Raw genomic sequence first — 23,554 nt, 5'->3', positions numbered from 1 at the left:
TATCCCCAAAGGCACCCTTCAATCACCCAGCCTGTGCCGCGTCCCTCCCCCCCACCCCCGGAGGCACGCCCTGCAGTAGGCCTTTGCCGGGCAGACGCACCCCGCGCCTTCTGGTAGTGCAGGGAGAAGCCGATGATCTGCTCGCTGTGGAGCTCGGGCCGCTCCCAGGCCACCAGCACGGCGGAGCTGCTCAGCGGCGTGGCGGTGACCCGCGTGGGGGCGCTGGGGAGCCCCTCGCGCACCACGACCGCCAGCGGCGCAGCGGCGCACGCCGTTCCCGCGCCGTTCTCGGCCACGCACTGGTAGTAGCCGGCGTCCTGCAGGCGGATCTGCGTGATGACCAGGCTGCCGCCGCCGCCCTGAACCTTGACGCGCCCGTTGGGCCTCAGCGGCGCCCCGTCGTGCAGCCAGCGCAGCCAAGGCCGCGGCTCGCCGGACGCGCGGCACACGAAGCGCGCGGTGCTGGCCCGCGTCCGCGACAGCGGCTCCGGCGCCTGCGAGATGACTGGAGCGGCTGGGGGACCGGAGGGGTACGCTGACTGCGCGCTCCCGCCGCTAGAGGCCTGCCCCCGCCTCCAAATACCCAAGGGACTCCCGCAGCCCCTCACTCATTCTCACCTCTCCCTGATTCACCCGTCCCCCCAAAATACCCTCAGCAGCGCAGCTCTAGCTCGCTTCCTCCTTCTACCCCGGCCCTACACTAACCATTCTCTTCAGGCCTCCTCGGCCTCCCCAAATACCCCGGCTTCTCCAGGATCTAACCCTTCTGCCGCACTTATTCCGTCTCCCCTACCTCCCAGAACCCCACACCTATCAGATGTACCCCCCAATAACCTCACTCTCATCCTTCCCCACATTACCCGGGTCCCACCCAGGCCACCTCTCCAATAACCCAAGCAATGCCCTTTATCACCCCTCTCCTCTTCCTCAACTCCGTTCTCCAATCTCCTCCCACACTTGTCTCCTCTAATTACCCAGTCTGTCCCCTCCAAGGCACACCACCCCCTTACGAAGGACTCCTCCCGAGGTGCTGGGACCCCGCCCCCCTCCACCTTATTTTCTTCCCTCTTCCTTCTCCACCGTTGCCTCTGACACGCCCACGTGTCCGTTTCCCCACCTATTCCTCCTGCGCTCAGCCCCCGCTAATCCGCGGCAATGCAGTCTCCCCCTACACCTGCTCCCCGATCCTTTGCCCCATCTCACCCTCCACCCCTCCTCACCCAGCACGCGGAGCTCGGCGGCTGCGGTGGCGAAGTCCCGCGTGCGGGGCTTGTTAGCTCTGCAGACGTAGACGCCAGAGTGGCGGGGCTGCGCGCTGGTGATGAGTAGGTTGGTGCGGCCCAGGACGATGACATCGGTGGAGATGGGCTCCCCGTCTGCGGGAGGAGGGAGAGTTCTGGAGCGGGGAGCTGATGGCTGCCCCTCCATCCGCTCTCCGGACCTCATACCTCGAGTAGGGGCGCCCTCTCCACCCGGGTTAAGAGAACCTTACAGTCTCTGGTTGGGTCAGTTCCTCCATTTGCTAGACCAATGACCCCCTTTGAGCCCTTGGGTCTCTCTCTGTACAGTGGGGAGATAGTCCCTCGCTGGAAGAGCTGTTCTGAGGGTGGAGCCAATAAGGCCTGTGAGACTGGCCCACGCAATGCAGGCACATTAATAGGTGCTCTGAACACGACTCAGTTACAACTATTACCATTACTGTTCAATTCATTTCTCTCAAGGACACACTCCTGCCATATGATCTCAGCCCAGGGCTATGATGAAGATAGGGCTGGAAAGGTCTGCACCATAACCAGAGACCTGAATATCTGAGATTTATTTTGATGTGAAGTGAGAATCATTTTGAAAGCCCTTGCCTTACAGTCAGGAGCTGAAATGCAAACCGCCAAGAAACAAAAAAACTATTCTACTTCACAAAACCAAAGAAATGCACGTCAAAACACAGATGTTCATTTTCACCTATTAAAGTGGGAACGTTTTTAAAGACAGTATGTTGCAATGCCTGAGAATGGGTAAATGCGGATAGGGCTATACAGGGGCTCCAGCTTGACCTTGAAGCCAGGATTCCATTTGTGGGCACGCTGTGGTGGGGAGCTGTTAACAGTGCTGATCACCTCAGTGTTAACTGTAACAGCGGACAACTGGGAAAGACTTCAAAAATTAAATTATGGCTATACTCAAATGATGGACTATCAGTTATTAAAATTATTTTTTTGAAAAAGCTTTAAAGATGGAGAGGGAATCCCCTGGCAGTCCAGTAGTTAGGACTCTGAACTTCCACTGCAGGAGATACGGGTTCAATCCTTGGTCAGGGAACTAGGATCCCACAATCAGCATGGTGTAGCCAAAAATAAATAAATAAAATAAAGATGGGGAGATGCTTATGATACACTGTTGAATGAAAACAAGACTTGGAACTGTAAATACAGCATGCTTTTATTTTGGGGAAAAATATACATGTGCATAGGAAAAAACTCTGGAAGAAAACACACTCATATGTTAGCAATTTAATCTCTGAGTGGTGGTTTGTTTACTGGTTCTGTTTTTCCTTAGTTTTCTAGAATGAATATGTACAACTTTTGCCATCAGAAGAAAACAAAACAAAACAAAAAAGCCATGCCCCTCCCCTGACTTAGTGGAGTTGTTGTGTTGTGTTATTCGCTCAGCCGTGTCCAACTCTTTGCGACCCCATGGACTGTAACCCACCAGGCTCCTCTGTCCATGGGATTCTCCAGGCAACAGTACTGGAGTGGGTTGCCATTTCCTTCTCCAGACTTAAGTAGAGTAAGTTCCTGGAAAAGGAACAGCACCCAGGGACAGGAGTGAAGCCAGTCTCTGTCTTCTAAGTGTGGTATTAGCAGAGTTTCAAGTGAGATCCCAGAACCACAGTGTCTGGACAGTCTAGGACAGCAATTCTCAAATCCCCAACTGTGCAAACAAATCACAGAATTGCAAGAGACCTGGTTAAGATGCAGAGGCATCAAGCACCCTAGATTCTGCATTTCTAACTTCGCCCAGGAGGTAGGTAAAGACCACACTTTCAGTAGAAGGATCTTAGGAACTTGTTAAACATTAAGAATCTGGGGTCATGATCTTTCAGGCGTGAAGGGAGGGAGTCTGCAGTTTGAAGAAGCTCCCTGGGTCATCCTGATGCCTGGTCAGGATTTGAGAAGCACTGATGATAGAATTGGGTGACATCACAGGCTTACCCCAATAATACTATGAGGGTCCTGCTGGCCTAAGATTCCCCCTAACTAGGCAAGTGTCACGAGTCCAGTGAGGTCAGGTAGGTCAGGGAGGCACAGAAAAACAGCACTGTTCTTTCTCATCAGCTCGGTGGGGGTACGCAGTCAACTTGGGTTATTATTTTTCTTTAAAGTCTATGTATTCATCATTATATAGTCTTGAGTGTGAGATACAAACTTACAAAAGGGAGTGTGGGGTCATGGACTGAACCAGGGAAGAGGGGTAGAGATAGTTGGATTTAAGACTTACTTCTGCCATTAACTTGGGACAAGTCACTTCTTATTGACAAATGGAAACAAGTAATCCTTGCTTTTCTTACATACAGAGCTGTAGGGGGTGGTGTACCAGAAAAGGAACAGGCTCTAAAGTTTGGGTCCTGGCTTTCCACCTGCCTTTCTGAGCTTTAGTTCCCTCATCTGCCCACCAGGAATAACAGCCCTGGCCCTTAACCTCTTCGAACTGCTCTAGGAGGCTCCAGCAGGAAAGTGGGTTTCGTGCTCAGTAGACTGGAAGGTTATGTTGGCCCGGCGCTCTCATTACCCTGACAGCAGCTTCTGTAAGGCAGCCCCGCTTGGCACTCATCACTTGCTGCCTGATACCATCAAGTCTCTTCATGGACATGTGTTTATCTCCCTTACCCAGACTGTGAGATCAGAGGGCAGGGGCCCCATCTCTTTCACCTGGGTCTTTCACTCACCGTGCCCAACATGAAGCCGGGCACACAAAGGCAGAAGCAGACTGGGCGGACCAGGAAGGGCTGTGTAGTTAGACCAGCAGAGTCCACGTGCTCCCTGACTCATAGATCCTTGACTTGGGGGTGTGTGCAACACCACTCCCTTCCTCTCCCATGCCCTCAAGTCCTCTCCCGCCACTTACCCTGTCGAACCCAGGACACCAAAGGGGTAGGGTCAGCCGAGGCCACACACTCCATCACCACACTCTGACCAGACACCACGGTGGTGTTCTCCGGGGCTGCCACGATGACCACGTCCTGCCCCCCAGCGGATGCCAGGGACCCTGGAGAGAGGTAGCCTTACCATCAGGCGTCTTCACATTCAGCCCCTTACCTGATGCTCACAGTCACTTGGTGAGACAGGTGGGGCAGCCAGGTTTCCATCGACAGATGGGAAAGCAGCTGCGTAATTCAACAGAGCTGGGACTGGAACTCAGAGGTCTTTCTCTGGGAGCCAGAGAGGAATAACTGGGCCTCCAACACAGTGCCCCCATTCTTGCTGGATGGAACCCACCCTCAAGGCAGAGAACCAGCAGAGTCAAGAGTAGACTTGCAGTCTGGACTTGAAGTCAACAGTTGGCGTTTCTAGTTCTGGCAAGTCCCTTCCCTGGAGCGCCTCAGTTCCCATGGGGGGAAGGCAGGAGATGGGCTCGAGTTTCTGCCAGCTTGGTGGCGCCCGGAGCACCCATTCCCTGCCGAGTTCTCAGCATGACCCTGGGTCCCTGGGTCAGCATGGTAAATACCCGGTTTGTCCAGCAGGTGGAGGCAGAAACCCCGGGCACTGAACGGGCAGCAAACCAGACTCAGCTCATCAGCTAAGCCCCAGAAGTAGAGTGGGAGTGAAAGTGGACGGGATGAGAGGGGGATGGGAAGAGATGAGTGGAGGGGTGGAGGTCGAGGGGAGCTCCCTTGGCAAAGGAAGGCAAGACAGAGGCCTTTGCGGGAGGCCTGAAGTGAGATCTATTGAACACCTGCCAGGCACCAGGCACTTCCCATTCCTATCCCAGCGATTCTCACCACCTCCCTGGGCTGGACATTTGATAAGGAGCCCAGGGTCACACAGATGGTGAGTAGAGAAGCCAGGATTCAAACCAGGTCGTTCTGACCCCAAAGTCTGTGTCCTTTCTACCACGTCACTCTGGGACGGGAGATTTTCAGAGAAATGGAAAGAATAGTCCCAGACCATTAGGAGCCAGACGCACAGCAAGCAGCACGGCCCGGCTCCCCCAGGGCAGGGGCTGGCACCTACCCTTTCCACAGACACCTCACCTCCCCGCACCCGTCCCCAGCCCTGGACACTCCATCCACCCACGGAAACAGAGTCTCAGCAGGAAGGGTGCCCTGGACCAGAAGTCTTAGGTTCTGGCCCTGAGTGCTATCTCTGACTTGGGTGGCACTGCCTTCTTTGGGCTTCATGGCCTCATCTGTCACCTATTTGAAGGTAGGTCTTGGACCACCTGAGGTCCCTCCCAGCTCCGAGATGGCTGACTGCCCCACCCAGCCAGCCCCCTTACCTCTGTGGGCCACGCGAAGTAGGGCCTCCTGGCTGAAGCGCTGGTGTGCTGAGTTGGTGGCCACACAGCGGTAGGAGCCTGCATCACCTTCCTGTACATCCAGGATCTGGAGGACCCCATTGGGAAGGGTGATGAGCCTTGGGAAGGGACAGAGGGCACCTGTGAGGTGGACAGGAGCTCTACAGGGAGGGTGGCGGTGCCCCAACTGTCCTGAACCCACCTCCCCCTCCTTCCTGAAACACCTACTGTGGCTTACTAAGCTCACTCGTAATAAGAGCAAATTAAAACTACAAGATACTGGAACTTCCCTGGTGGTCCAGAGGTTAAGAATCCGCCTTCCAATGCAGGGGACCTGGGTTCTATGCTTGGTCAGGGAACTAAGATCCCACATGTCACAGGGGTAACTAAGCCTGAGCTCTCCAACTACCGAGCTCACACTCTTGAGCCTGCGAGCCACAACTACACCGCAACTAAGACCCGACACAGCCAAATAAGTATTTTATCAAATCTGCATGTACTTTTTAGACCCAGCAACATCACTTCAAGAACTTCATCCCAAGATAATTCTCATACACATACACAAAATGTATGTTTAACAATATTCACTCCAACCCTGTCTGCCATAGCAAAAGACTGGCAACAATCCAAGTGTCCATCTGTAGGGTGGGAACTAGCTAAATTGGTTCGGGTACATTCATAGAATGGAATGCTAGGCAGCTGTTAAGAGGATGCAGCTCCTTGTGTGCTGATACAAGACCATCTCCAAAATACATATGGTACAGAACAGGGTGTGAGGGACATGTACACTTACACGCTTTTGCACGGAATGTTCCTGGTCATAGTGGTTGTCTTGAGAGGGGACCTGTGATCCGGGGAGCTCTCAGGAGGAGACTTTCATTAAATAACCTTCTATAAGGTTTGAATTTGTTAACCTCCTGCCTGTATTACCTTCTCTCTCCTCTGATAAAATCCCTTCTAGTCACATGATCTCAATCTGAACCTTGAAACAAGCCTAAGAGATAGAGGGGATCATACCCTTCATTTTATTGGTGACAAAACCAAGTCTTGGAGGGAGGAGGGTATCTTTCCAGAGTCCCACAGTTAAAGCAGAGTTAAAATTGGAACCCACATCTTCTGGTGCCAAATCCCACGTTCTTCCCACCTGCCTGTCTTAGAGCCATTAGATGGCTAACAATGCCAGTGGGAAAGGATGTAGTCCCAGCAAGTGCCCCTGCCCGCCAGTCAACATGTACATTATGGAGGAGGGGCAGGATGGATGAGGGTGGTGTTGTCTTCCCTTTTGGTGAGGGTTGGAAAGCAATTTGGGCTAGAAGAGCCTGGAGATCTTGCTTAGAGACAGTGCAATCCCAGGCAGAGAAGTGTCCACGGGGGCCTGGGTGGTGGGAAGCAGAATGGGCTCTGGCCCCAGCAGGGAGGGAGTGGGTCTTCCTGAATTTTCTAGCTGTGATCTCTGCAGGGTCAGCTCAAGGATGAGAGTTCTAGTTTCTCACTGTGGATGCAGGCTAGGTCAAGGCCAGGGATGGAATGGGGCAGCTGTGCACGCGAAGATCCCTTGGCTCGTGGGGTAAGCGGGGTATGAGAAAATCTAAACACAAGAGAAAAGCACTAGCTCAAGGGTGTTGGGAGAGAATTCTGGCCATAAGCCTAGAAATCTGCTGTGGCCCAAAGGCTTAGAACAAAAGCATAAACCTTCATCACTCCTTCCCTCACCCCACAGGCAAACTCAACTCTGCCCCCAGAGTCTTAGCCTCAGCTCCAAGAGCTGCCTGCAGCAGTGCTGGGGCCAGCAGGGGAGAGGTGATGAGGAGGTGCAGGGTGTCTAGAGCTAAATCCTGGGCCAGGACGCAGCCTGCTGCCATGGAGAATTTGATGGAAAAGACAAGGACCCATCTCAGAAACAAGGCCCCACCCCCATCCTGGTCTCCTCCACATTATATTCTCTAAGACCTTTCCTCCTTCCTCAGTCTCAATAGCTGCCCACATTTCCTGACCCCAAAGTTTCCCGGTCTTTCCAGGGAAATGTTGCTCCAGGTATCCAAGAGTTTCTCTGGTGGCTCAGTGGTAAAGAATGTGCCCGCCAATGACACGGGTTTGGCCTCTGGGTTGGGAAAATCCCCTGGAGGAGGATATGGCAACCCAGTCCAGTATTCTTGCCTGGGAAACCCCCTAGACGGAGGAGCCTTCTCTGGAGAAGCTAGAGTCCATGGGGTTGCAAAAAACATGACTTAACGACTAAACAACAAAAACAACAATCCAAGAGCTAATACCTCCTATGACAAGTAATACTGCCTTAATTATGTGTGTTGAATGAACGAACAAAGGAATGGATATCTTTCCTTGGGTGTGGTGCTGTTGCTGCATTTGCTACAGCCAAAGAAGTGAGATGGTACCACTTTTAATGTTCATTTAATATCTTTTCTGCTTTGTTAAAAATGTGGTTTCAAAAGCTCTGTCCTTGGAAGGTTGTCCCAAACACATTGGTTTGGGGGGGGGGGGGGGGGGAATCACAAAACAGTGTTTACGAAGCAATGCTATTTTTGGAAAATAGATAAATGATATGCTAGGATGTGCGCAGAAAAAGTCAAGGGTGGTAAAGCTCACGTCATTCGTCGAGGTTTTCTCAGCAAGGGGGATTACTGGGGGTGGGGGTGGGGCTCTTCTTTGTTCTGCTTTTAAATTTCTTAGTTACAGTGAGCATTTATTTATTAGTTTGGGAATATAAAACTTAAAAAAATTAAATGGAAAAATGCACTTTGTTTTGTCACTCCTGGCTCTGGAATAAAAGCAGCTGTGGCATAGTGGAGAGAATTGATTCCAATATATGTGATTTTTTAGCAAGTGACATCCAATGTCCAGGCCTCAGGTTTCTCATCTGAAAAACCGGCTTCCTAATTCCTATTTCACACCCCTGACCCTGTTAATGTGTTATAAGCTCACATAAGATCATGGTAATAGCTATCTGTGGTCAGTCTGTAGGTGACTTTTTCTCCTTTAAGTTAGTAGTATATTTTATAGTTTTAAAATGACTTCAAATAAAATAGCTACTTGTAGAATGAAAGCAATCTCTATCTAAAAGGGAGGAACCATTCTCTTTCCAAGCCTGAGCCTGCTTCCTGTACCTGCAAAAGGACAGTTGAACCCCAGGATTCAAGAGCAGAGAAGAAATGGCAGAGCTGCTCTGAATTTCCTGAGGGCCAGGGCGCCCCACCCAGAACCCTTCAGAGATTCACCCCAGGAAAAGGGACATGAGCTGAGGGTCACATGAGGCTGACACAGGATGGACCCTGGGAGATGGGCAGGGCAGAGGACTGGACCAGGGATCCTGCAGGAATTAAACCCATTTGTTTTAAAGTGTGAGTACGGGAAGATCCTCTGGAGAAGGAAATGGCAACCCACTCCAGTATTCTTACCTGGTGAATCCTATGGACAGAGGAGCCTGGCAGGCTCCATGGGGTCACAAGAGTCAGACACAACTTAGCGACTAAACCACCACCACCAAAGTGACAAAGCAGACTTCCCCGGTGGCTCAGTGGTAAAGAATCCGCCTATAATGTGAGAGACCCGGGTTCGATCCCTGGGTCGGGAAAATCCCCTGGAGAAGGAAATGGCAACCCCCTTCAGTATTCTTGCCTGGAGAATCCCATGGACGGGTGAGCCTGGCAGGCTACAGTCCATATGGTCGCAAAGAGTCGGACACGACTGAAGCGACTTAGCACGCACACACAAAAGTTACAAAAGAGAGAGCTGATTTGAAGACATGTATAAAGTGAGTGATTGTATAAATGCCTTAGGGGTGGCCAAGATTATGACAGGAGTTTGTGAATGCCTGTGATTTGGGAAACGCTGCTCTTGTTGATTATTGGTTCCCGTGGAAGAAAAATGACCCCCTCTCATTAGAAATTAGTTTAAGTCTCAGGCAATTGCCTTAGGGTCTAGACTTTGCCGTCAGTGCCCAAAATATGCATACAGACCCTGACAGAGTGTGCTTATTAACTGCACATGTGCACAGCCTACACCTGGGCATATGGTCTCCTTCAAACCTCTGCGCTGAGTTTATGAATAGCATATTTGTACATGAACTCTATCTGGGCATGTGTAAAAATACATACTTTGGGCATAATCAAGTTGCTGTTTTAGGTATTTCTTTATCCCCCACCCCACACACAATGTGCTAGGACATATGAGCCTGGCTTATTTATAGATGAGGATCAATTTTCAGAGGACTTGGGGGCAAATGCTTCCAGAGTCCAGGAACTGGCAGCTCCAGCCTCCTGGGAGAGGCCTAACTAGATGCTGGGAGGTGCGGGAACTCTATTTCTGGAAAAACACTGAGGAAGTAACTTCTCTCCTCTGAGCATAACTGGATCCATCTCTAAGCCCACCTACAACAGGAGCTTCTTCAGACCCTGCGGCTTCCCCACCCCAACCACCAATTCATCCACCCCAGGGCTCCAATGCTAGATACTCTTGGCAGCAGCTGTGTGACTTGAGGCAAGTGACTAGTGTCTCTGATCCTCGGTTCCCTCATTTCACAGTTCAGAGAAGAGCTTCTGCCACAGCCACACAGACAGACCTGGAAGGGGGTTCTGTATGCATTAAGTGGAAAAAAAACCCAGCAGCAATTGCAATATAATCCCATTTTTGTTTTCTATGAAAAAAAGACTGAATAAAAATACCCAGTATATATCAGCCAAAATTTTTAATATTTATAAACATATAGGGGAAAAGTCCTGAGGGTGGACATCAAAACTAACAGAGACTTTCCATGGGTGGTAAGAAGATGAGTCATTTTTGTTTCTTCTTCTCTGTTTATACGAATTTGAAAAATGGATCTACTAGGAATATAAACAAAGTAAATAGAGGAAAATGTGAAAAATAAGAAACCCTTAGCTTGAAGGATGACGGGAGGGATTAAGTGAGAAAACACCACTCTCATTAAGCAGAGCTTCTTGTGACTTTTAACTGATCTCTCCCACCTCTCACTTGACCCTCACCCAGCAACCCCCTGGAAGCGTCCACCCGAAGCAGTGAAGGGCGCCACACGTGGAGGCACAGAACTTAACATGCCAGTGCTGGGAAGCTGGGTTAGCAATCCCAAGGTCCCCGTCCTAGAATGCTCATTCTGGGGATAGTAGAAGGGCATGGCAACCCACTCCAGTATTCTTGCCTAGAGAATCCCATGGACAGAGGAACCTGGCAGGCTACAGTCCATGGATTCGCAGAGTCAGACACAGCAGAGCGACTGACACTTTTGAGCAAATGACTCTAAGAGGTGGTTAAACAAATTAAACAGGTTTCTCAGCACAGGGCTTCTCAGCGGACTTGTCAACTCCAAGGTCTTATTTGACCATGGAAAAAAAGAATTTTTCCAAGAATCATCTTTAGGGACTAATATTCTAAAAAAAAACCCCACTTTGGAAACCACGATCTAGTCCAACCCATTGGACCACTGGGGCTGACAGATCACCAGAATCACAGGATCACTTACATCTTGGCTTCTCACCCTTCTTCCTCCCTTCCAACTGTTGCAGAGATGTGTGGCCTGCGGCTTTTCTATCTAGAAGTTTCTCTCACACTTTCACCCCTATCGAGACATGGGCAAAAGTCAGAGGAGCTGGGCCAACTCAATACTCTAAAGACAAGTTAGTTCCAGGGCACAGAGATCTGGAAACCAGTATTTCTGAGCCTGAGGAATCTCACCTCAACTGGGAGAGGAGAGGGTGGGCTGGTAACTACAGCCAGAGAGATGCACGGAAAGGAGGGCAGGGCGGCTGGGAAAGGCCTTTGGAGAAACCTCTCCAAAATGTAAGAATCTGCGGGGTGGGACTTCACTGGTGGCGCAGTGGTTAAGAATCCGCCTGCCAATGCAAGGGATACAGGTTTGATCCCTGGTTTAGGAAGATTCCACATGCCTCAGAGCAACTAAGCTCATGTGATGCAACTACGGAGCCTGGGAGCCACAACTGCTGTAACCAGAGTGCTAAAGAGCCTGTGCTCTCACCCACAAAAGAAGCCACCGAAATAAGAAACCCACGTGCCGCAACTAGATAGCAGCCTCGGCTCATCGCAAACAGAGAAAGCCCATGTGCAGCAACAAAGACCCAGGCATCAATTGAAAAAGAATCTATGGGGTGGCAGCCAAGTCACGAGACCAATTCCAAGACCAGGGATGCAAACGAGTCTCATGCCTTCTGGACATGCTCTGTGTACGTTTGGGCCTTCCCAGGAAGCCACAGGTCCTGGATCTAGCCTCTGCTTCTCCTCTGCCCCAGAAACCATTCCCTGGGATTGCTCCATTGCCTTTATGGGGAGAAAGGAGGGTGAAATGGAAAAGCTCTCCACAACCCAGTTATCAGATGCTGCACCCTACTGGATAGAACTGAAGGAAGAAGAGAAGTTATGTGTCTAGGGTAGAAACTTCAGAGGAACCTGCAAAGGTCCTCCCAGCAGCCTCCTGGCCCTGAGCAAAAACAACGAACATCCAGCCAATGCCTCACTGTATGGCCTTGGATAAAACACAGCTCCTCTCTGGCCCTTGGTCTCCTCCTCGATAAAACAAGTGGTTGGGCTACATATGCTCTGAAGTACTTGATCACTGCTCTTAACCCAAGCCGCGTAGCTCGGTAGGTGGCTTTTCTCCTAGGGAGCAAAAACCTCTGGCCCAGTTTCTCTTTGGGACCAGAAATGAGCTGAGCATCTGGTGGTGGTTGGCTCCTAAGTCAGTTTGGGCAAATGGAGCCACCTTGACTCTAAGGATCCCAGTTTCCAAGACTGTCCCAGAGCCCAACCTACCTGCCCCGTGGGACCCGCTCCCCACTCCCCTACCGGACACTCACCGAGGCTCCTCAGGCACTGTCACCCGGTCCTTCTCCCAGGTGATGATGGGTGTTGGCAGTCCTTCGATTTGGCACTGAAAGCGAGCGGTCCCGTTCTCCTCCACAGTCTGAGATTCTGGGTGCAGGGAGAAGCCTGCAAGGGCTGGGGATGAGGACAGTCAGAAAATACAGCGACAGGAGAGGGCCACGAGAAAGGAGGCACAGTGAGCATGGATGGTGAAACATACACACGCACACGGCCACAGAGGGGCACGGGGCAACAGAAGCTCGAGCAGAGAAAATTCGGCCCGACGCAGACAGGCAGGCAGAGGGTAAGTGGCGATGACTGGTCAGATGAGTCCCCTTGCCTTACTCATGTCAGACTACAGTGTCTCCTCTGGCCTCAAAATTATGTCATGGTGATCTGTGCCTCCTAAGGGTCCCCCCAGGGGGTGGCTGGATGATGCAGCTTGGCTCCACACACTCTACGGGCGTGGGGAGCACCGTTGTGCTCCTGACACTCTTACAAGTCTCTCTGGTGGGCTTCCTGGAGGAAAGCACAGACCTAGACTCTCGAAGTCACAGGGAAGGAAAAAGAGGAGCAGCAGAAGAGTGGGGAAGAAGTGAGACTATTGACCGGTGAGACAGATAATAGCAGGAAGGGACCCACTGAGCAGGACAGGAGGCAGGGAGAGGGGGGTGGCTCAGAGACAAGCCTTTGTACAAGTAACTAATGGCGGATCCCAGTTCCCACACCCCACGTCGTGTGGGTCTCAGCTCAGCCCCAGATGTAGCACTTACTGGCGAGCTTGACCACTGCAGCCTGGCTAGCCATCACCCCGAGGGGTCCATGGGCCAGGCAGGAATAGCTGCCCTCAATGACCTCTGGAGCCCCAGGGTCTGCCTCGTCAGCGCCATTTACTGTTGGCAGCTGGGACAGCCATAGGGAGCCATTGGGTAGCAGGCGAAGGTGCTCGAGCTCAGGGAGGGCGCCTCCATCCTTGCTCCATGTGACGCTGGTTGGGGGTCCGGTGGCAGCCGCCCCCAAACTGCAGTCCAGCACCAGGGCTTGCTCTGGGCCCAGGATTACTTGCAGCGGCCCCGCTCCACAGCTCAGCGACACGGTCGTCTCCTGGGGCAATGGCTGCTCCCCTGCGTAGAGGAGGGACACCAGGGCCATCAGAGTGTGTCCTCCTACATCCCACAGCCTCCAGCTCCTGAGTCACTTGTACCACGGTTGGGGACAAGCCTCAGAGAAAGAGCGCTCATGAGGAAACCTGTGTCTGATCCCAGCTCTGCCTCTGCCTGTGATCTGGGGCCAACGACTGCGCTTCGTGTCCATCGTGCCCGCCCCTCAGCCCCACTCAACTTCCTCATCCACAAAATAACACAGTTCTTAGCAAAAAGTGGAAGCAACTCAAATGCCCAATCACCTGTGCGTGCGTGCATGCTAAGTCCCTTCAGTCGTGTTCAACTCTGTGCCACCCTGTGGCCCACCAGGCTCCTCTGTCTGTGGGGATTCTCCAGGCAAGAACACTGGGATGGGTTGCCATGCCCTCCTCCAGGGGGATCTTCCCAACCCAGGAATCAAACCTGAGCCTCACGCCTCCCGCACTGGCAGGCACATTCTTTACCTCTAGCACCACCTGGGAAGCCCAATCACTTGATGAACAGATAAATATATTACTCAGCTATCAAAAGAAATGAAGTACTGACATTTGCCTCAGAGGGAATAAACCTTGACAACTTTATGCAAAGGGAAAGAAGCCAGTTATGAAACGCCACATATTGTATAATGTGATCTCATTTCTGAAATCTCCAGAATAGGCACATCCATAGAGACAAGACCATAAATTCATGGTTGCCAGGGACTAGGGAGGGGAAAAAGGAAGAGAGATGGCTAAGGGATCTAAGGTTTCTTTTTTGGGTGCTGAAAATGTTTCTAGAATTAGATAGTGGTGATGGCTGCACAACCTTGTGAATAAACTTAACCCACTGATTTGTACCCTTTAAATGGTGAATTTTGTGGCATGTGAATTGCCTCTCAATTTAAAAAGACATAGTCATTCGTTCTTCAAAAGGCTCCCGTGAGCGGTCCGTGGGATGCCGTGTGCTAAGGGAGAGCGGCACAGTGGCTGGCCTGGCTCAGTATTGTCATTCCCTCTCCTGGAATCCTGCAGATTGTCTCAACCATGACTGTCCAATCCACTTCTGCTGCAGTGACTGCAAGAGGGAAACTCTCCTCCCTGCAGCTGATTCCTCCAGAGCTGCACAGTGAGCCAGCACAGAACCCAGGCCTCCAACCCTCTGCAGATGCCCCCGAAGAGCTCACAGCTCCACCACCACCCTGGCCACAAAGGTGGACAGTGGAGGAAGGGAGCGGCAGAACAACAGAGGCAGGGAATGCCATCCCAGGGTCAAGGCAAAACACCCAAATGCCAATGTTTATCACTTTAAGCAACATCTCAGCCAGGCTAGTGACCATTATTCACAGGGAAATGGTGGGTTCTCCCCGCTGTATCTCCCACAAGGCTGGCCTGCTGCCTCCTTGTCCATAGACACTCCTAGGCTGAAGGCCCCCTTCTGTCCTCTGGCCTGACACCTTGCTTAAAGGCACCATGGTGTGTCCGAGAGGGAGTCAGGGACGGAGGTGAGGACAGTGGCCTGCACTCATTAGCAGGCAGGCCAGGGCTGACAGCGCCTCATCAGGGCCATGCGGGAAGCACAGCAGTGGGGGACTCAGGCGACCCTCGGTTCTGGACCTGGACCTGTCACAGTCCAGCTGTGTGCCCTTGGGACTTCCTTGCCCCCACCCCCACCCTGCTCTTGTTTACTCAGACATAGCGGGTGATGTCTGAGATTCTATGACGGCAGGATTGTTCAGTGAACTGGACACACCTATTCCTAAACTGATCCAGAGTATCATCCAGCTGCGCAGGGCTCAGTCACTTCCGCCATGCGACCCCATGGACTGTATCCCACCAGGCTCCTCTGTCCATGGGATTTTTCAGACAATACTGGAGTGGGTTTCCAAGACCTCCTCCAGGGCATCTTCTCAACCCAGGGATGGAAGCTGTGCCTTCTGCATCTCCTGAATCTCCTGCATTGTAGGCGGGTTCTTTACCCACTGAGCCATCTGGGAAGCCTGTATCATCTAGATACTATAGATACCTTCCACACCTAAACACGTGCACCCGAATCTCTGCTACACTCATCAACACCTGGACACATATATGCCAACACTTAAAGCCCTGAATAGGATCAAGACGGAGGGGAGAAGTCCTGACAGGTAGAGATACAGAGGCCAGGGCAGAAGCCAGGACACCGCAGTGGGAAGGCAGACAGACAGAGGGGGTCTGAACGGCCTCTGCCTTTCTTAAAGGCTCTGCAGGCACCTTCAACGACACAACTGGCTTCAGCAGTACTAGAGGCTGCAGCCAGGAAAAGGCTGCAGCCAGGAGAAGGCAGCAGCCAGGAGAAGGCAGCACTTGGCCTTACCTGGCTTCCAGCCAAACTGGGGAAGGAAGCCACAAAGAGCACCTGATCCTGGGGCAGAAGATCAAGCTTCCAATCATGCTGTTCCACCTACCAGCTATGTGACAAGCCACTTCACCTCTCCGGGCCTCAGTTTCCACATCTGTAAAATGAAGGTGATACTATGGAGCCTGTGAGGATTACACCAGATGATGGAGGGCAGGGCTCCAGTTCAAATCCTAACAGGCATCAATCAAGGAATGGGAACTCATTCTTTAGAGGCACTTCATAAACTGGAGATCTCACTGGTAGCTCAGATGGTAAAGAATCTGCCTGCAGTGCAGGAAACCCGTGTTTGATCCCTGGGTTGGGAAGATCCCTGGAGAAGGGAATGGCAGCCCACTCCAGTATTCTTGCCTGGAGAATCCCAGGGACAGAGGAGCCGGTTGGGCTATATAGTCCACGGGGTTGCAAAGAGTTGGATGCGGCTGAACGACTAATACTTTGACTTCATAAACTGGAAGGGGATGTACAAATGCAAATGACTCTTCTCAACATCCAGTCCCTTGTCTATCTGAGCCCCTAGATTCTGATGCAAACGCGGTGGGGGCAAGGCCAGCCTGGGCTCTCAGCCCAGCGGCTTCCAAATGCCCCATTCCAGCCACCACCGAGCAGTCGGTTTGAGTTTCAGGGAAGAAAAGCCCCACATGACTCGAATCCCTGAGCCCTCTGGCAGCCTCCCTGCCCCCCAAAGCATGTCGGAGGCTTGGAAAATCCCCCGCCGTGGTGAACAAACAATGTGAACAGTTGGGGCCCCGAGCAGCTGCTGGGTCTGTCAGCAGCCTGGGCTCGACGGGCAGGATGGCGGCCAGAGAGGCCGTGGCTGGCTGGAGAATCCAGAGAAGGCTCCAATTCCTTCCTGAATATTCATGGATCAGCAGATGTCTGGCTGCCCCACCTCAGAGGAGCTCAGCACCCAGCAAGACCAGGCGGCAGTGGAAACCAACAGGGATGTAGATGTGGGGAGAACTCGGGGTCCCCGGGGGGTACAGGGCTGTGCCAGGAGTCCAGGTCAGCTCACATTAATGAAAATATATGCAGAGCCTGAGACTGCTCATTTTATAGACGGGGAAACTGAGGCCCAACAGAGGAGGGTCTCGCCTCTCTGGGAGATAGTCTGGGGAAATTGTCCTTCTTGGACATCCCAGGGGTGAACCCAGCATCGAGGAGAGAGCTGCTCCCAAATAAGAGGTTCTCTCTGCCTCAGGGCCCAGCCCAACTACTGTGCCCAGGACATGTGCATCCTTAGGGGCTCAGCTCAGGTGCCACATCTTTCCATGAAGCTGCCCCTGTCCCCCGCAAGGAAGGTTTTTCCTGGGTCTCACAGCATGCAGCCACTCAGAGGTCCCCTACTCATCCTTCCTCTTGCCTAAGATAGACCATGGGATGTGGTGGGACCAGCCTTGGCCTAGAGTCAGAGTCCTAGGTGCATCGTGTATTGTATGACCTTGGGTCCATTTTCCTCCTTTCTGGTTCCGTTTCCCTAGTTTTAAAATGAAGAGCTGCCACAGTTCTTGTTTTCACCAAAATTCTCCCAGCAGTAGAGGAGATCAGACTCAGGAGGCTTACTGACCACCGGAAACGCTCTTATTTTGAAACCTCTGGCCCGTTTTGCATCCTATTCTGTTACACAGCAGTGTTTGCTTTCATGTAAATGCGGCTCCTATCCCACCAAGTCTTTTTGCATAAAGTGATGCCCCGAGAGAGGGCCGTGTTTGCCCAGTGGTTTCATGGCCCCGCCTTTCCCACCGCCCCCAGCCCCTCCCATGGGCACTTCTCAGCCCTCCCTCTCAGGCCAGCGCAGACAAAGTGGACACTTGGTTGGCCAGCTTTCTTCCTCGAGGGGGTGTCCCTCTCCCACAAACCCTTCTCCTCACTCTCCTGGGTCGGGAGGGGGGACCCTGCTGGAGATACAGAGCTTCTATGCTCAGGAGCCCCAGGACCATCTCTCAGTCTCCTTTTTCTGGCATTATGTTACCCACCTGCAGGATAAATTAGATTTTATGAGGCCAATTAGGACCCAGACAGAAAGGAGATTCGCTGCTGAGCCCTGGGGCTAGCTCAGTGCTGTTCTGCAGGATTTGTGGGGGCCTGGCAAAAGCCAGGGTTCTGTTCCTCAGTGAACTCTCAGAAAAGAGGATGGGGGAGTCGGGGGAAGAAGGGGGACAAAGCTGAGATGCCGCCTTTGTTAAGGCAAGAACTTGCCACAAACATCAGTGCCTTGTCATTTTTGAATTTCAGGGCCCAACAGATTTATAACTTGTTTTCAGTCTACAAGGGCAATTCTCCATGACACCAACACCACTCTCTTTCCCAGGAGACACAAGTCAGTTTCTTCCAGAAACCTCCTTCCCCACTCCCCCACCTTGGCCACCTCCCATACCACACCCTAAGCCCCTCCCACAACAGCTGGAAGGAGAGCTTGGGACGATTGCCTGGGAAGCGAGGAAGACAGCATTCCCTTCATCTGTGATCCTGCGGAGTCCGGCTCGGCCCCAGCAGACTTGACAGCAAAGCCACGCTCGCTTGACTGGCCTACCTCCTGTTTCCTGTCACACGGAGCCCCCACAGGACCAAACCACTTCCTGTTCTCTGAAAGCACTGCTGCTCCGTCTTCCGTCAGTAGCTGTGCCATCCCGGGGTCTGACTTCGAAGCCACTCCTTTTTCTGCCCCATACAACCCTGGGTACCTGGGCCATTGCAGTTAGCATGGCAGATTTCTGACTTGCCTATCTCCCCAGCAAGGCAACAAGTTTGAGATTATCGTCCTGGTCAGCGTTGCCTAGGCCCTAAGACACTGTCTGGCACACAGCAGGTGCTCAATAAATAGTCCTTGAACAGATGAGAGGACATGCGGAGACACACGCAAAAGGACAAGACACAAGAGCCCCTTGTGCTTTTCCAAACAACCATTTCCGTATCTGGAAAAATTACAGGAACTCCCTTCAGGGCTGGGGATCATGTGCATAATACATGTGGGGAAATGCCTAGCATAGTATGTGGCACCTATGAGATATCCAACAAAATGCTGAAAATGCACCAAGGGAGGGAATTCCCTGGAGGTCCAGTGGTTAGGACTCTCTGCGTTCACTGCCGCGGGCCAGAGTTTCATCCCCGATCAAGGAACTAAGGACATAAGATCGTGCAAGCTGTCCGGTGCAGCCAAAAAACAAAACAAAGCCCTGAGACAGAACAGCAAACTCACATTCAAAGAAATTCTGTACTTAAACATTACCAGGACTGGGGAGCTCATTACCTCACCTCTGCTGCTATATGGAAGGTCCATTTAAAAATACCTTGCTTGTGTGCCCACCTTTGTCTCTCTTATGCTCCATTCATTTGCCAGAGCTCCAAGCTATGTGCAAGGTAAGTGAGCCCCTTATGAAGCCATCTGGAAGTCTTGACTCTGCACCAGCTTGCGTGTTCAGGTTTGCACCTGAGAGATGGCCTCCAGAGCCTCTGCTTCCCTATCCCAGGGACCCCACAGCCCCTCAAATCCAGAAGATGCCTCAGCAGTGAGGCAGTAGGACCTGGCAGCCCAGCCAGCCCCAAGCACAAGGATTCCATTTCTTTGCATGTCAGGCCCAGATCATCCTCTCTGGTTTTCTCTCTCCCCAGCTGCCATCTCCTGTCTCTGACCAGGCTGAAGCTGGGGTCCTCCCCCATCAGAGCCAGTCCTTCTCTTCTTCCCCTGTGACCCGGGGAGCTGGGAGCCCCTAGGCCTGCTTGGTAATAACATCTGTTCTGCATCTGGAATTCTGTGTCAAGTCTGGTTCCTGTATCTCAGAAAGAGTGGAGGCAGAACAGGAGGCAGTGGGTGGGGGTGGGTGGGGAAGACTGGATTCCAGGGCCCAGGCCCAGACACACGAAGTGAGGGGGCTAAGCCCCAAGTTGTTGATAACGTCTCATGTGAGGGGGAGGGGTGAAGAGAGACTGAACTCGGGTTAATGTGTACCGAATCCGGGAAGGCATGGCTACTCCAATAGCCAGGAGATTGGTTACAGTCCCAGCTCAGTCTCCATCCATGTAACTCTGGGAAGTCACTCAGTTTTCTCATCTGCAAAATGAGTTCATGCTAAAATTATTTCTAAGTTCTCCTTAGTGCTGACCTTTGAAGACTCATTGTGAGATTAATCAACTTGAAACTTATGATTAACTGAGCCATGAAAATACATACAAGATCAATGCAGGTTTAACTGGAAGGTTTAACTGGATTGTTTAGATTCACTATTAATAGAGATTGTTTGGGACTTGCTGGCGGTCCAGTGGTTAAGATGTCCCGTTCCAACATCAGTGGTATGGGAGCTAAGATTCCACATGCCTCTTGGCCAAAAAGCCCAAACACAGAACAGAAACAATACTGTAGCAAACTCAATAAAGACATTTTTAAAAAATGGTCCATATCAAAATTAAAAAAATCTTGAAAAAGAATAGAGATTGTGTTTGACCTAGTTCCTAATCCCCAAGATGAGGTCAGAAAGGGCCACCTCAACACTCCAGCTGATGGAGGTTGGCCTCCGAGCCTCTGGGCTGAGAAAGGGATGGGAGGTGGGAGTTTCCTGGTGAGAAGAAAGCAGCTCACCTATTCTTAGAGCCCTCCTTCTACTGACCTCTTGCATCACCACCCCCTAAATTCTGCTTGGGTGAAAGGGAGAGCCCTGCTTCTCGCTTGTGGTGAAAACAGAGCAGTGGGCATCCCACCACCACTCCCAGGTAGGATCCCATTCACATCAACATTTCCCCAGCTCCCAATCCCTGACCAGAAGTGCACTGGGGAGACAGGCAGTCACAGTCTTGACTCCAACATGTCAAGGTGGCCGAAGTGTCTATTATTTTTTACTTCTTCCCCCCTCACTCTCTGCAAACTCCCTGAAACTATCATGCTAATTCTACTTCCTAAATATCCCTAGAATTCAGCTACTTGGCCATTCCAATTGCCACCTCTTTAGTTACCATCACCCTCTCTTCTGGATTACTACCACAGCCTCCCAAGAAGCAGCTTCCTGCCTCCATCCCGTGCAGTCGTTTTCTACCTCGGTTGGAGTGAGCTGATGCAAAACAGATCTCAAAACCCTCCAGGGTTTCCCTGGTGCTCCGGTGATTAAGAATCTGCCCTGCAATGCAGGGGACACCATTTCGATCCCTGGTCCAGAAAGATCCCACATGCCAAGGGGGCAACTAAGCCCCTGAGCCACAACTACTGAGTCTGTGCTCTGGAGCCAGCGAGCTGCAACTACTGAGCCCACATGCGTAGAGCTTGTGCTCCACAACAAGAGAAGCCCCGGCACTGAGAAGCCCAGACACAACTAGAGAAGAGCCCCCAATCTCCGGAACTAGAGAAAGCCCACAAGCATCAACAAAGACCCAGAGCAGACAAAAATAAGCAAATATTTTAAAAGAAAAACAAAAAACAAACCCAAGGACTCATTTGGGCTCTCAGGCCAGAAACCCTGGTGGGGCTTATAAACCCCTTCATGAGTTGGATCCAGCTCCATTTTCAGCCTTCTCTTTTTGACACTCTGTGGCCCCTGGCCCATTCTTCCTTAACCTGCCCCACCCTCATGCCTTGCACTCTAAACTCCAGCCCTATTTAGTTTCATTCGATAGTCCAAAGAAAGTAACTTCTGAGCGTTTGCATGTGCAGTTCTCTCTGCAAAACTCTCCCCACCATCGCTCTCCTGCCGGCTCTCCTGCCTGCTAACTGACCCTCTGCACAGAGCTCTAGTCTTCACTACTTCCTGAAGGAAGCCTTTGCTGACTACCTGTCAGTCTCCTCCTTATTTACTATATCCAGGCACCGGTCACATGCTAGCCAAAACGAGTACTCAGTAAATATTTGTTGAATAAATGACCTCCATCCAGATGGGGCTGGATAGTCAGAACTCTAGCCTGGGGAGTGTCCCCAGGACTGAGAAGATTTGCACACTCAAAGGATTTAGCACTGAGGACCAGCAGCGCAATAGCTTCAGCCAAGCACACTGCTGCCAAGGGAGCCCCAGCTCGGCCTTGTGCACTCGGAGTCCAGAGAGGCCTGGTCTCCGAGGCAAACTGAGCCCCTGGCGGGAGGCCCCACCGCTACTCCATAATGCTCGATTGAGTGCGGTTCCCAGCCCTGACTCCGCTTGGCTGGATGATCCCTACCCTGGTCTGGAGCTCTGAGAAGAGGGTGGGTACAACTCTTCGTTAATCCCTAGGCCTCCAGAAGCACAGACGCCTCTCTGGCACTTCCCCGCTCCCCACCTGACAACCCCAGACCCCCCACTACCCTGGCCCAGAGGCCGGGACCCTGCCCCCAGGAGGCCTCCTGCCGGGTCCGCAGTCGGGTCTGAAAAGGGGCGTGTCTTTATAGGGAGCTAGGGGGTCCGAGTAGTTCCTGATACTTTCCCACCCGCTGTTTGGGTTTCCTGGAGAAGGGCCGGGGCGGGCCAGGCGGAGGCTCCTTCCCCCCTCCGCCGTCCTTGCCTCCCTCCCACGTGGCCTGGCTGAGTCTCTCTGGAAAGCCGCAGCAGCTGGAGAGAAATCCCCCTCCCCACCCCCACCGCCAAGTCCCTCCCCGACTAGCCCCGGACACATCCTCAGCTCCCCGCTAAGCAGGGAAGGCAAGGATCAGGCGAACAAAGCGGGCAGCCCATCCCCCTCCCCAGCGCTCCCAACCACCTTCCCCCTGGGCCGCCCCGCAAACGCACACAGGGCCGAAAGGGAGGGGGCCGGGGTGGAAAAAGGCTCCCTTAAGCACAGACACTTGGGACTTCGTCACCCCATCCCCAGCCCTTTCTCCAGCTAGGACTACTCTGGAGAGTTACCTACCCCCAGTGCGCACTGTGCTGGGGGGCTGGAGGGGGCCTTGCTGACCTCGTTAACGCTTTTCAGATGTGTCCCTGGGGGGTGGGGCAGAAGTGACACGCGTCCCAGCCCGACAGCGAGTACTGGACTCGTCCACGAAAGCAACTGGTTCCTGCCCCCTCCCCAGCCCACTCCGGGCCTCGGGTTTTGGGGGGAGGCAACAGTCCCCCACTCCCCCCACAACCAGCCTCAGGGACACACCCACTGGACAAAGTTGAGTCTTTTATCACAACTATCCCCAGTCAATCCGGAATCTCCTACTCCTGTCCCCCCACCAAGGGCAAGGACACTCCCCAAAAGCCAAGGCCAAATATTAGCTCAGTGCCATGAACACAATTACACACAATCTCAACACACACCCCTCCTCTTTCACACTCCCAACCAGGAAACGCGCGCGTACAAGGCAGTACCCGCCCCGCACAAACCACCGGCACCGCAGCCACTGCCCGCGATGCCACGCAGCGATCGGCCACGCACTGCGGACCTGTGCGCCAGGCAGAAGCCCCCTCCCCACCCTCTGCGCGCGCGCGCACACACACACTCGTACACTCACTCCGGACTCCACAAACCAAGGACATACACACCCCCTATGGACAAGTACGCGCCGCGAACGCCACCCGCCGCGGCTCGCGGACCCCGGAGCGCAGGCATCACCGGCACAAGGGCGCCCAGCCGGCGCCCCACGGTCCCCATTCGCTCGGGACTCGGGGCGCGGCGGCCCCACAGCCCCACGCAGCCCGGGGCGCACAGTCACCCCGCAGGCGCTCCCGCCGCTGCCTGGTCGCCCGCCCTTACCGCGCGCGGTCAGCAGGCAGAAGGTCAGCGCGATGAGCCCGCTGCCGCGGCCA

The 23,554-nt window shown here is 52.8% G+C and overlaps 1 protein-coding gene across 1 annotated transcript in view; it reads right to left on the bottom strand.

Annotated features, from left to right (window-relative positions):
• Positions 1-23,554, bottom strand: part of IGDCC4 (immunoglobulin superfamily DCC subclass member 4) — a 39,878-nt gene that overhangs the window by 15,850 nt on the left and 474 nt on the right. Inside the window, exons 2-8 of the mRNA XM_040227659.1 lie at positions 23,502-23,554; positions 13,131-13,481; positions 12,351-12,492; positions 5,494-5,630; positions 4,123-4,263; positions 1,221-1,376; positions 101-514 (exon numbers count right to left, since the gene is read on the bottom strand). Of these exons, the coding sequence (XP_040083593.1) occupies positions 101-514; positions 1,221-1,376; positions 4,123-4,263; positions 5,494-5,630; positions 12,351-12,492; positions 13,131-13,481; positions 23,502-23,554 (1,394 nt within the window). The remainder of the gene's footprint in view (positions 1-100; positions 515-1,220; positions 1,377-4,122; positions 4,264-5,493; positions 5,631-12,350; positions 12,493-13,130; positions 13,482-23,501) is intronic.

Source organism: Oryx dammah, unplaced genomic scaffold, assembly GCF_014754425.2.
Source record: "Oryx dammah isolate SB20612 unplaced genomic scaffold, SCBI_Odam_1.1 HiC_scaffold_26, whole genome shotgun sequence".
In the NCBI taxonomy this organism is placed as follows: Eukaryota; Metazoa; Chordata; class Mammalia; order Artiodactyla; family Bovidae; genus Oryx; species Oryx dammah.
Note: the sequence above shows the minus strand (reverse complement) of the source record. Positions and strands in the feature narration are given on the sequence as shown.